Below are 13582 nucleotides of genomic sequence, written 5' to 3'. Positions count from 1 at the left end.
TGAGCAGGGAGCCCAATGTGGGGCTCAGTCCCAAGACCCGGAGCTCACAACCTGAGCTGAAGATGGGTGCTTAACCCACTGAGCCACCCAGGCGCCCCTGCCAGTGGATTTTTAATATTTTCAGAATTTGATTACTTCTGACAACCTTGTGAACGGTAGCTTTTATTTTACTGTAAATTTGCTTTTATACTGCTTCATTTACATCAGCTTATTTTTCTTGTTACTTAACTCCAGAGTTTTTAAAAGAAACCCCACAATATCATTGTTCTGATTAGACCTGGGCTTTAATTCCTGGCCTGTGATACTGGAAAATTTAGTAGACCAAATACTTTCCTTGATCTGTCACATGCTGCTTTATGCCAACTGTGAGGTATTACTACACATTGCTTAGAATGTGACAATTAGAACCCAGATTCTTATCGGAGTTACAGATCTCTGAGATTTTACTCCTAAGAAGACAGTTTCTTCCTTAAACATTTCCTGTTGGTTTGAATGTGGTGATTTTGCTTTTTCATCTATACCTGTCTTGCTGGGGTGTAAAAGTTGGTGCTTGTAATTATTTAATACAATTATGTGGCTCTTATTCAAGAGAACGTTTATCAAGCTAAGTTAACCTATGTTGACTTTGAAAGTATAAACACTTGTGAGTTTGACAGGATACATTGATAACTTTAAATAGCTTTAAAGTAAAACTGAAATATCGCAGTGGGTTTGTTGAGTGGCATAGCACTGTATGGGCTGAATTATTTGAGAGAAAGGCATAATTAGGAATGACCTTTTTTCAAGTTTGCAGAGCTTATTAATAATAATTTTCACTGTATTTTCTCATTGACTGCATATTTCATTTTATCTGCTTTCTGAATAAATTGTGAGATAAGTTTATATTATATGAGGGGATATATGATACGAGGGGATTACATGAGGGACTGATGTAACTAAAGGTGACTCTGTTGCAAATGAAATTTCATGACTCAGTCCTGGGGTTGCATCACTTAGCAGTTAATTACTGAAGTACAAGAATAGAGGCTAGAGTGGAGTGATGCAACGTACGTAAGGAACGGTGCATTTTGAAAATATGTTTGCCTTTGCAAACTGTATTCTTTCCAGATTTAGTGGAGAAAAATCTGACAGTATAAACCATGCCTCTTTTTTAGTTTTTTAGTAACATTTTGCAAGTGATACATTTTACAATAAACTTTGATGGAATTTATTTCTCAGTGTATTTGGCTTTGAAATATGCTTGCATAGTAAAAGTCTTTGTAGAATTTTGTTTTCTTTTTATAAGGTATTATTAGGACTACCACTTTCCCTTATATTTTTTCTGAAAAGAATAACATACTTATGAAACATTTAGATTTTAACCTCTATATTTTATTTCTTTTAAAAATTTTTTTTAAGATTTTTATGTATTTATTTGACAAAGAGAGATCACAAGTAGGCAGAGAGGCAGGCAGAGAGAGAACGGAGGAAGCAGGCTCCCTGCTGAGAAGAGAGCCCAATGCAGGTCTTGATCCCAGGACCCTGAAATCATGACCTGAGCCGAAGGCAGAGGCTTAACCCACTGAGCCACCCAGGCGCCCTAACCTCTATATTTTAAAACTGGCATTTAAATAGACATAAATCTTCTTAACATCGCATTATAATTTTCTGGGATAGGATTTCATAGTGTGTTAGTGTGAATGATCATAGGAGAGGGAAAAAAAAATAATTCTCATGCAGATCCTTTTATTTGTGGCTGAGGACTCTAAATGGCTTATAGTTTTGTTCTTGCCTATCACAATATTGGCCAAGTTGGTACTCTCTAAAGGGATGTATTTTAAACTTATTTTTTAAATTGATAGATTAAGTTATGGGTACTTTGTTTTCATTGTGTGAGTACAGTTTTGGTCATGGGCTAAAGTTTTATTAGATTTTTGTGGATTGCGTGATTACTTAAAATTCAGTTAATACAACATTAAAACTTTGTAACTTTAAAATTATGTATTATCTTTACTTCAAATGCAAGTTTATTTTCTGTTTGTTTTGTTTTCAAACAGGGCTCTAATTCGGCCACTTCCAAGTCAGCAAATGTTTGAACATGTGCAAAAGAGACATCGTGTATTTTTTGTTTACATAGGCGGAGAGTCACCTTTGAAGGTTATCAAATGATTTTATTTTTTAAATTCACAAACACAAATGTATTATAATTTACTTTTCAGTATAGCCAAAACTTTGACCCAAACACTTAAAATTATTTTACTTTTATTGGAAATATTTTAGTTCAAATCTAAGAGTTTTTCTAATGAAAACGCTTGCTTATATGCTCCCTGTTGTGTTTGCATTCGTGAAACAGAAATGAGTAAAAAGATGTTGCTTGCCCTGGTTATTCAGGTTTTGTGTTACTTTTTAGCATTTTTGGCTCCTTGAGATTGCAGAGCGCAGTTTGAATGTCAACTTTGAAAATTGTTTATGTATGTGGATATATGCACCGACCTCTCCTGTAACTGTTGAATTAAAATATATGAATTAAGCTTATTACTTTATTTAGGGGAGTATTAAAGCATTGAGTTATGGTGGTCTTTTACTTTAGAAACAGTTCGTTTCATTTGCTGCTTATATTCCATCATCTTTCCACATAAAAACACTGAAGGCATCAAATTGGGATGACAGGGCTGAGGAAGGTACTGCCTGCTCTGAGTGTTTAATGAAGAATGGATTCTGATCTTAGTATTTAAAAGTCACCTCTTTTCTATTTGTATCTTCACAGGAGAAATACATAGATGCTGCTTCAGAATTAATTGTATATACATACTTCTTTTCTGCCTCAGAAGAAGTGGTTCCTGAGGTAATGTTTAAAAATGAATTGCAATGACTCAATTTCATTTTTTAAGTTATTACTTGATTTTATTTATCAGGTTTATTTACTCATATGTGTAGAACAATAAACATGTTAACTCTTTACTACTGGTACTAGATTGTTAATAAGCAAATACCACAGATTCATAGCATTTAGGGACTGTGTTTATTACGTTGATGCTTTTTTTCTCTTCAGAGTAATAGCAGTAGTAAGAAATGAGAGCCCAGATTGTTGAATTGGTTTAGAAGTAATGGAGTGATGAATGTATTTATGTATATTAATGCACAGCTGCTGCTTATGTAATCATGTGCCATGCCCTGTGTTAAGTCCTGGATCGTTGGTGAGAAGCAAGAGCATCAGGGTCGTGGGAGGAAGAGCCTACGTTCTCGTGGGTAAAGAGAGTGTACTAAGTTGGGTGTTGCAGGCGACATCTTTTGGGTCCTCAGCCTGAGATAGTCAGTCATCTTCAGCAAACAAATATGTAAACAGGACGTAGCTGCTATGAATAAAGTAAAAGAGCATGTGGAAGTAGGGACATGAGAGTGGGGTGGCTGCTTTGGATTGGTTGACCCGGAAATGTCTGTCTGAGAAGAAAATATTTGAACTTGGCCATATATGCTGTGAAGGAGCCACGCAAAGATCTCTTTCCAGAATAAACTAGAAACAGGGAGCAGATACTACAAATGCCCAAGATGAGAACACGGCTGGCATACGGGAGAAATCGGTTGTAGGCCCGTGTGCTGTATACACTGAGGAAGGAGATAGATGGGGGATAGGCAGAGAGCCGTGGAGGCCTCGCAGGTCGCGGCCGTGCATGTGCTGGGTGGAAGCTGGTGAACGACTTTGTCTCGTGCTCATTTTAAGGACATTTCTCTGCTGAGAACAGAATGAATGAATTGGATAGGGGTGAGAATAGACCCAGAGATCAGTTGAACTCTTGAAGTAATCTGGGGAGTTTAAGCTTGGGGGTTTGTAGAAGGATGGGAGAGAAGTAAAAGCATTGTTGTTTTCTAGAGGCAGGATTGCTTGTGCTCGCTGACCTGCAGGAGAAGGGCAGAAGCAAGGATGGCTCTGAGGTCTTTAGTTCAGCAGCGGGGTCGGTGGTAGTGTCATCTACGACCTTGGATGATTGCAAAAGAAATGAGTTTGGGAAGGGGGAGCCAATCAAGAGTTTTGAATTGTTCATTTCAACTTGGTTCAACATATTAGTGAGACATCCAAGCGGAAGCATCAGATTCACAGGTGGATCTAGGTGCCTGGCAGTCAGGCTGTATAAACAGTTTCTTAGACACGGATGCAAACTTTTAAGGAAATAAACGGGCCCAGGACTTAAAGACTGCAAAGGATGACATGAGAAGAAAATAGCTGGGCAGTAGGAAAACAATGTGAGGGAAAAGCCAAGATAAACAAATGTTTTAAAAAGAGGGTTTGTGGTGCAAGATACATGCAAAGTGGTTGAGAGGAGTTGAGGAAAGTAACTGTGACACTTGTCCACGTGGAGGTTACAGTGGTTTTACAGGAGGGACAGGTACCTCCTTCGTGTGATCTGGGACAATGCAGATAAGAAACTGTAGGTTACAGGTATGGACTCTTCTCTTCAGAAAAGTCTTCCTGAGAAGGGGACTTGAGAAACTAAAGTTTTCCCTGAGAAGGGGGCCTGAGAAATGAGGCAGTGGCTGTGAGCAAACATGAAATAAAGCAAGGGAAGCTTTTTCTTTTTAACCAGTGTAAGTTAGAGAAAATCAAAACAGTCTTTTTTTTCCCTCCACAAAGGTATGTCATATTACACATTTGATTAATTTTTGTTTAATATTTTTTAATATTTAAATATTTCTAAGACTATATGTGTCTAGTGCTTCTTGCAATATGTTGTATATAAATGTTTATCTTATAAATGTGTAATATATTCTGAAATGATTTTCACTTCTTTGGGAGAGCCCGAGACAAATCTGATCGGCTTAAACTCATTTTTAGGTTTACTTAGTTTTGTCCCAGAAGTTATTTCTTAGTATTTTATGTGGATGCATTTACTTTCGATGGGGAGGAGATGACAGGAAGGAAGAAGAGCTGTACGTGCCATTAGATTCTCAATCGATGCCTTTAAAGCTTAAGAATCTGTATTCTGGAATGTCTTAAAATACTTAATGTGGTGTAAAGGCCCAGAATGGATGGAATCGCGTTCTCGGCCCAGGCTTAGGAATGTTTAATCCATTCATCTCCAAAGTCCAGTGGGCCACATTTTAGTATTAGACATGAGAATGTACACTGTACCCTCGTCTTGAAGTGTTCAAGCAATTTACTTGGAGTGCATCAGAGGCCATGCTGTGTTCTAGGCCCTGACCCCACATGGCACCCCCCAGTCCTGGTATAGTGACAGACGTTTTAGATCAAAATTCCAGCACCTAGAACTTCTGCGTGGGTAGGCACACACAGTATGTGCAGTGAGGGCATCTTGTGGTTATTATTATTGACCTCTCAACTAGTTCCCTTAAACATTCCTTAATTATGCCTGCAAATACCAGTATTTCTCATCTCTCTCTCTCTTTCGTTTTTCCCCTGTGTATATGGTTGCAGAAGTCTGCTTAGGGGAATCCGTATTCTCTCAGAGTGGTATGAAGAATTTCACCACCACAGAGAATTCTCAAATAAGGACAAGGCCCATGATTTTATATTTCCCCCATATTTTGAATTTTAGTGTTTGATCATGCAAAGCTTCCTTAGCTTTACATCTAGTATTGACGAAGTCCCTGGTAAGCATGATAAAGGGATGTAAGGATGACTCAGGGCAGGTTCTGACCGCAGGGTGCTTACAGGCCAGTGGAGAAAAACGCCTGTGGACCGAGGACTGGCGCCCGCGGTCACGAGTTGAAGGGAATGCGAGGAGGGAGGAGGGGGATCCCGAGTATGTGCAAGTCCCTGCTGCAAGCTCCCATCTGCGGAGTGAGCTCAAGTGCGGGTATCCGTGAAGGGGGGGGTGCCGGATGCTATAATACACGCGCAGAGGCCCTCTGCGGATGCGTTCCCGGGAGCAGACGAGCACGGGTGTCCCTGATGACAGAGACTTACCGAAGACCTTCACCACTGCCCTCCAGATAGCTCTCTGCATGGTGCTGCACCGTGTTCCAGTAACTGTGTAAGAAATCATTCTGTAGTACCTGAGGTATTCCGTCTCCCTTCTTTGTATTTCTAGGACAGCATCTCTTTTTTTATTTTATTGCTAAAATTATTGTTATTAATTACCTAATGATTATTTGTTACTGCTTTTCAGTATTATCACACCATGCCCTATTTCTGCGTGGCTCACCCAGGGGGATACTGATTACTATAGTGTCAGTATTTTGAAATAATGACAGCACAGGTATAAGAGGCAGGTACCCTCTGAAAGAATTTCTTCTTATTAGTTAGCCGATTTACATTTTACATTTAGTTAGCCAATTTACAGTTTACATTTAATTGGCCAATTTACATTTTAAACCAGCTCTCACATGTGTTAGTGCATCTAGTTTTGCTAGTAACTGTGCAGTGAGGTGGAGACTCGGTGTCCTTGACTTACAGAGGAGGAAGCCAGCTCCCCAGGACGGCAGAGGACTCCCACGTCACACAGCCTGGGAATGGTGGGGAAGGACTCAGACCTGCCAGTGCTGCATGTTGCCTTAGCCACGGCTCCTTAGCTTCCTCAGAGCGGGTCTTGTCCTGTACTTCCTGGGATGTCTTTGCTCTCTTATCAGCTCTAAGAACAATCCGGTTTTCTCCGTAGCAAATCTCAGTAGCAAACAGGGCACTGAGCCAGGTGTTGCACAGAGTTAAAACTGCCCTTGGGTGACGTTGGGATTGACTGTGGGAGTCTTTTTAATTGTTTGTAACAGTTTTGTTGTAGGTTTTTTCTGGTATCTTTCAATCTTTTTGAAATCATAGCTACCAATTAAAAAAAATTTTAATGGTAAAAGTTATTTACACATCTGATTTTTTGCAGTATGTGACATTGAAGGAGAGGCCCGCTGTGCTTGTTTTCAAAGATGAAACTTACTTTGTTTACGATGGTAAGTTCCAATGTTTTAACTCATACAAAACTTGTTGAAATTAAAATGCTGCCCCTATTAAAGGACTTAGGTGTTGATGAAAGATTTGGTAGATGCAACTACTTCTTACATTTCCTATTAGTTGAATGACGGACAGATTTTTCTTACCCTTCCGCTTTGGTTTTTCTGTGTAGTGTGCTTTCTGGGTTCTGCCTTCAGTGATTTATTTTTTTCTTTTTTTTGTCAGGTCATTGGTCTTTTGAGACATGAACTCTATGCATGCATTTCCATTTCTGTACATTATTTTAAAACATTCAAAATTATTCATATTAAAAAAAAAAAGATCTAACATTTCAGACTCACAAAAATGTGAAGAAATAAAACCCCTTCAGTAGTGGTGAGGACCCTGGAGGACGTGTTCTTTCCTGCTTTCATCTGTCCCTCCATGACAGTAGTAACCAACCGTTCACCTGTTATTCAGCATTTCTTCACTGAAGTAAACACTTGCTGTATTTTTAAAATACTTTTGTTAAACAAACCTACCTTGTAATAAAGAGACTGCTAGAATAGTAAAATCCTATGTATATAGACAATTACCAAGATCTTAACATACTTGCTACAACAATGTTTTTCTTCGCTGAAGTATTTTTTATTTTTTTAAGATTTTATTTATTTATCTGACAGAGAGAGACACAGCAAGAGAGGGAACACAAGCAGGGGGAGTGGGAGTGGGAGAAGCAGGTTTCTTGCTGAGCAGGGAGCCTGATGTGGGACTCGACCCTGGGACTCCAGGATCATGACCTGAGCTGAAGGCAGTTGCTTGACCAGCTGTGCCACCCAGGTGCCCCAGCTTTCAGATTTCTTGTTCTAGTTCTAGTATGAATTTGTTAACACTCCAGAGAGCCACTTTGTTTATCTTTGGAACAAGCGTAGCGTGATCATATCTGTGTGGATGTAAATCTGCTCTGTAATCATAGCTAAGAAACTGCCCCTCCTCTTCTCTCCTTGTTTCAAATGTGGCCTCCTGGGAGTGGCCAGGAGGAATAAGAAAAGTACCTTTAGCTATGGGAGAGGCTGTCATTTTCTGTCATGCAGGCGTTAGTATGTAGAGCCTGCCTGAAGCCTCAGATAACACAGAGACTTTACCTTGAATGCTTATTCTAATATTTAATTGTCAGTAAGTTTTGATGCTTTGGGTTAGGGCTCAGGAGGATGGTTTATCTTCTGATGAGTTTCACGTATATCACTTTTGAACAATCTTAAAACATTGGCTTTTGACCTGAAGTGGAGATTGTGTCCCTAGGACTCAACTCCTAGTTTTGTTTATTTTTCTAATTTTTAAGTCCAAACCCATAAATACTTTCAGATTTATGTGACGGTGCTTATTTTATAGGTTTGATAACTTGAAAATGTTTTGTTTAGCAATGCAAGTGACAGAAAAAGCATATCTTTCACGAAATCATTAAAGTCCAATCTTCAGCCAAACATATTGGTAGGATTTTATATCAGCTCTTTTCATGCAGTTATAATAATTGTTCACAGTTACCTAAGGATTATATTTCTAATCAGGACATAGTTTTTCTCTTGATATTACAGATGTTTTCTGTCTGCTTAGCAGGGGAATTATTTGATGTTGGGAAAAGGCTAAAGTATGGCTTCATATTTGTATTGTGTTTTACATATGAGAAAGAGTTGTGAACTGAGGTAGAAATGTCAGAAAATAGAAAACAGCAAAGAAATTGTAATAAAAAGTTCCTCATATTGCCATCGTTCAAGGATAACTATCAACCCAGGATAACCACTTAGTTAGGAGGGTATGCCTTCATTTAATCATGCTGTCAGTCTGCCTTTAAGCAAAATTACAGTCATATTGTAATAATGTTTTACAACCTGCTTTACCACTTATTAATTTTTCAAAAACTATAAATGGTCTTCCTCAATCTGTCCCATAATTATTTAAATTATTTCCTGTTTAGGATATTTCACTTATTTCCTTTATTTCCTTATTTTTTGCTTTTTTTTTTTTTTTAAATGATGCTGTGGTGAAGAATTTCTTTGTCCATTAATGCTTTTGTATGTCCCATTGTTTGCTTAGAATAGATTCCTAAAAATGAAATTTATGAAGTTAAGATTTATGATTCCAAGTCAAGGCATTTTATACATATTGCCAGATTAGAACATTATAAACATTTAAAACTCTTATTTACATATAACTTATTAGTTTTTTTTTTTGTTTTTAAGAGTACGAGGATGGTGATCTGTCATCTTGGATCAACAGGGAGAGGTTTCAGAACTACCTTACTATGGATGGCTTCCTCTTGTATGAACTTGGAGATACTGGTAACAAGCGTATATACAACTCTCCATCACTCTGCAGAATTTTCTTTCATTGATTTCTTAAATCTGATTCTGTAGGAAATGAATTTTAAACTCTCTTTCATAATTTCCTTTCTTTTTAAGACTTGAATGCCAGTTCTTCTTCATGAGAACATAGATTAATACTAACAAAGAAGCAGCATTTGTATGGGGAACAAAGATGAGTTAGGAAATGTTTACTAGTTAGAACTGATAGCAACAGGAAAAGCAGAGCCTGGGTGATAAGGAGATGAGAAGAAATAACGAGGAAGCTGTATTGGGAGCTGATTTTGTAGTAGGAGTTGGAATACACCTCATCACAACCTTTGAAACCCACTTTTACTTGTGAGGAAATGGTGGACGCCACGTTGGCGTGGTTCTTAAAGTCACAACATTGAAAATGACAAGCAAAGTAAATATATTTATAGATGCAAAGATGAAAGCTGTAAGGAGCTTTGAATGGAGGGTCTCAAGTAGATGCAAACTGCCACGGTTCTAAGAAGTTACCATGGGAAGTTTTAGGAGGAAGTGTTTTGTAAATTTAAAATGAATTAGAGAAATCATGAATATTATTGCCACAATTGTTTTCATTCACAACTTTGTGATAAGGGGGATTGAAATATAGTTTTAGATTTAATAAAATGGGAAAATTGTACTCAAGGCTCAGCTTTTTATATGAGAAGTAGTGTGCGTAGCTTTTCCTCTTCATGATTTCCTGCTTTTGAGTCTGATTAAAAATGCAAATTAGAAATGTTCTAATAGGTTCTCATGGTGTTTTCAAACTCTTCGGTTATTTGCTCTGGCTCCTGAGCCTGCTTATTCATGTTCTGTGTCTGGTGACGCTTCCTTGTCTGTTGATCCTTGCAGAGGGAGGCGTGTGTTAGCTCAGCACTAGACGTTGCTGTGGACGGTGTCAGAGATTGTGGGTTTACTTTTGGATTCTTTCAGACTCACGGGAGGGGAAAGGGGGTACTATGTAGGAGTACAGTAGTTTTGCTCTCAGTTCAGTCATCATAGGAGACAGCATGACCTTGAGGTAATTAAAACAGGCAGCTCGGGCTCTATGCAGATAGTGTCTTCTCCCAGACGAGTTTGGAAAGATGTTGGCTGTGGAATGTTCCTTTTTTGTATCCAACCTCATTGCCCTTGTTTGGTGGTGCTGCCGCGGCTCTGCTCCTGCCCACTGTCCCACCTGGCCCCTCGCCCCACCAGCACAGACGTCCAGGCGCTCGGTGGCTTCGGACAGGCTTGCTTTTCTTGGAAGTCCTGGCGGCCGCGGTCCCCATCTCCTCTCGGTCTGCTCGTTCCTCGCTCTCCCTTCTCCAGCCACCCCGACGTCTCTTAGAAGGCCGTGCAGCCTGCGTCGGCGCAGCTTTAGACCTGGCCGTGTACAGTTCATCTGTGCTGGTCGTCGCACTCAGACCGAGCAGCGCTTTCTCAGCACGTCCAGGCATGCGCTCGAACTGCCGACGTTCGCTCTAGTCTCTTTCCGAACACCTTCACGGCTCTCCTCCTGGTTTACCGTACATTTTTGCTGTGGTGTACATGATCTTTGGGTGTCTCTGTTGTTTTCCCTGCTAGACTGTGCTTCCCACTAGTTCAGAGCCGTGTCTGTGTGCGAGGACGGCCCTCAGCTGGTGACTGGTGCTTCGCAGGTGTCTCCCGGCCGGCCTAGAATGGGACCCGCACGCTCCGCTGCGGCATCTGGTCTTCTGACTCCAGTACCAGTGCTCTGGTTACTGTGGCCGCTGTCGCTCTGGTTACTGTGGCCGCTGTCGCTAGACGATGTTCCAGACGAGTGTGATTTATGTTGTGTTGAGGGTTAAATTTGGGTCAGTTTTGTTTTGTGTATTAGTACTGGCAAGTAGTGACGTGACTCACTGGAGGGAATAGTATCTAAAAATCCTTCTCTTGTTATATGTCATTTTTTTAGAGGTACAGTAACTAATAATAAATTCCCTTTATCAATTAATAATACATTTATTTCTTAATGTCTTAGATTTTGACAAAGTACTCCTTTTATTCTGTTTGTGGATACTGTGAAAACAGTGCAATTTAGTAAACTGTTAAATATTTACTATTATTTACATGTGGGGGATGGGAGGCGGGAGGGAAGCTCTCACTTCCAGCTGACTCATTCATTGATTCATTCTGCTGTGCGTGACGTGTAGCATACTCGGAATTAAATTCTAGAAACTCTTTACTAATTCCCAATTCACAGCTACAATAATAATTGAAAAGTTTGTATGATGAGGGCTATTGAATTTAGATATGTCCTTCTTAATTTCAGGAAAGCTTGTGGCTATTGCAGTTATTGATGAGAAAAATACATCAATTGAACATACCAGGTATAGTGTCTTGAAATAGTTTTAAGCTTCACATACCATCTAACTCAGACTTTACGTGGCGTCAGATAAACTTGATACAGTTTCTTACTTTCCCCACAGTATTAGATAAGGCAGCAGATGTTATAATTGAAAAATGATAATATATTTTTGAAGTGAAGAGGTGAAATATTCTTGTATTCTTTCACAGATTAAAGTCAGTTATTCAGGAAGTTGCTAGAGATTACAGAGACCAATTCCACAGGTAGGTGCTTGCATTCAAGATTCCTTTATTTTTCTTTAACTATATTTTATAGTATAGTACAGCAAAAGTGGAACTGTTTTATACTTTCAAAGGCGAATCAAGATACTGAAGTGAATTACAGTGTGTTGTATTTCAGTATGAATTGTTTGGACTTGCTCTGTCATACAAGTGAAAAAAAACTTTATAACTTGTATCATACTTGCTTCTTGATGGGATTTGGGATACATTTGCTGTTAGGAAATATGTGTAAGTACTCATTCATTTGAGATAAAGTTAAGTGAACAATCACAAGTTAGATATAGACAGATGATGATTATAACAGGAGCTCAGACAATAACTGAATATAAAAAATAAGCGATCTTGTTGCTTTGTGCCAAATCATTGTTTGTTGCTGCCGTAACAGACAGCCTATAAATGTATTATATTATTTAATTATTCCCTTTTTATTCTGAGTCTTCCAATGATTTATCAGTGATATATATTTATATTTCTCCTGTTACATAGTAGGAGCATCTTCTTATAAGTCCTTTGGTAAACGAAGTGGGTTATTTTTCTTAAAACATATTTTAGTTAGAAATGCTAATACTGACCTACATTTTAAATATGTAGACTAGAAATATCTTGAATTTACTTCCTCGTACTCATGTATTTTATCTCGGAAGCCATTAGAAGTCATATTCTCTTGCGCATCTACTTTATGTGAGTTGGATATTACGTGTTTACGTGCTCCAGCCCTCACGTTCAGTTCTTTGTACACATTTACCTCGTTTTGTACCTAATACTGCTCTCTCTCTTTTTCTTTTGGTTATTGTTGGTTAGGGATTTTCAGTTTGGCCATATGGATGGAAACGACTATATAAATACCTTGCTGATGGAGTAAGTAAAGTTTTAAATGACTGAGTGATTTTGCTCCCAATTTTGTCAGTTTTAAAATTTCTGTTTCTGAGACACTTAAAAGCGTTAATAGCTGGGGAAAAAAGTGAACTTTTCATCTGTGCTGATGCACGTATTCTCCCATCAAGTATTGTACTTTAGTTTTTAAATCTAAATTGGAAACTCACTGAACATTAATATTGTTCTATATTAAAAAAATGTATCTCTCAATTCCATGTTAAAAATTTATTTCTAAATTCCATGTATTTTGGAAAGAAGACAGCATTCAAAAATTAAAAACCTTGTAGATTCTGTTTAACATACACCTTACCTTAAGTTCGGTTTCTGTGAGTAAAGGTTATTTAAGTAAGAAGTTTTTACATTCAAGAATTAGCTGCTATACTAGCAGAATTCATTTTAACAGAGTAAAAATAATGTTACAGAGAAAATACACAATTCTAAAATAATTCCATCAGTTATGTTTATGACATAAAAATCTCATTTGCCACTTCAAAAAGTTGTTATTAGGAAACATCGTACTTAGAGTAAATTCAGTTCAGATAAGAAGCTACTCTATGCAGTAGACATCTAGTACTTACTGTATGTCACAATTGTGTTTGGTACTCTTGATCCAGAAAATGAGTGGAGTCCCTGTCTCCAAATGTTCGTAGTCTGCTGGGTAAGACAACATAGTATTTGCAAACCTGTACGAAAAGGTCTTTATAGTACAGGGTTCCGGAAACATACAGGCTCCTGCCCACACCCCAGTACACACAATGGCAGGAGGGATCCAAAAATGCTTGTCAGAGGAGGCAGCGATGCAGTTACGTGGAAGAAGAATGCGGAGACGTTATTGCAGGCAGGGCATCAGACTGCACGCAGGAGGTAGGAGGAGAAGGGCGGTCTGGAG

General features: G+C 38.6%; 1 protein-coding gene across 1 annotated transcript in view; it reads left to right on the top strand.

The window, feature by feature from the left end:
• TMX3 (thioredoxin related transmembrane protein 3) overlaps positions 1 to 13582 on the top strand; it is a 42363-nt gene that overhangs the window by 19899 nt on the left and 8882 nt on the right. Inside the window, exons 7-13 of the mRNA XM_004745620.3 lie at positions 2037 to 2136; positions 2747 to 2824; positions 6810 to 6876; positions 9097 to 9195; positions 11501 to 11558; positions 11746 to 11799; positions 12619 to 12675. Of these exons, the coding sequence (XP_004745677.1) occupies positions 2037 to 2136; positions 2747 to 2824; positions 6810 to 6876; positions 9097 to 9195; positions 11501 to 11558; positions 11746 to 11799; positions 12619 to 12675 (513 nt within the window). The remainder of the gene's footprint in view (positions 1 to 2036; positions 2137 to 2746; positions 2825 to 6809; positions 6877 to 9096; positions 9196 to 11500; positions 11559 to 11745; positions 11800 to 12618; positions 12676 to 13582) is intronic.

Source organism: Mustela putorius, unplaced genomic scaffold (assembly GCF_011764305.1).
Source record: "Mustela putorius furo isolate JIRA1106 unplaced genomic scaffold, ASM1176430v1.1 tig00000835_pilon_pilon_pilon, whole genome shotgun sequence".
Lineage (NCBI taxonomy): Eukaryota > Metazoa > Chordata > Mammalia > Carnivora > Mustelidae > Mustela > Mustela putorius.
The sequence above is the reverse complement of the archived record's forward strand: the minus strand, read 5'-3'. Positions and strand labels throughout refer to the sequence as shown.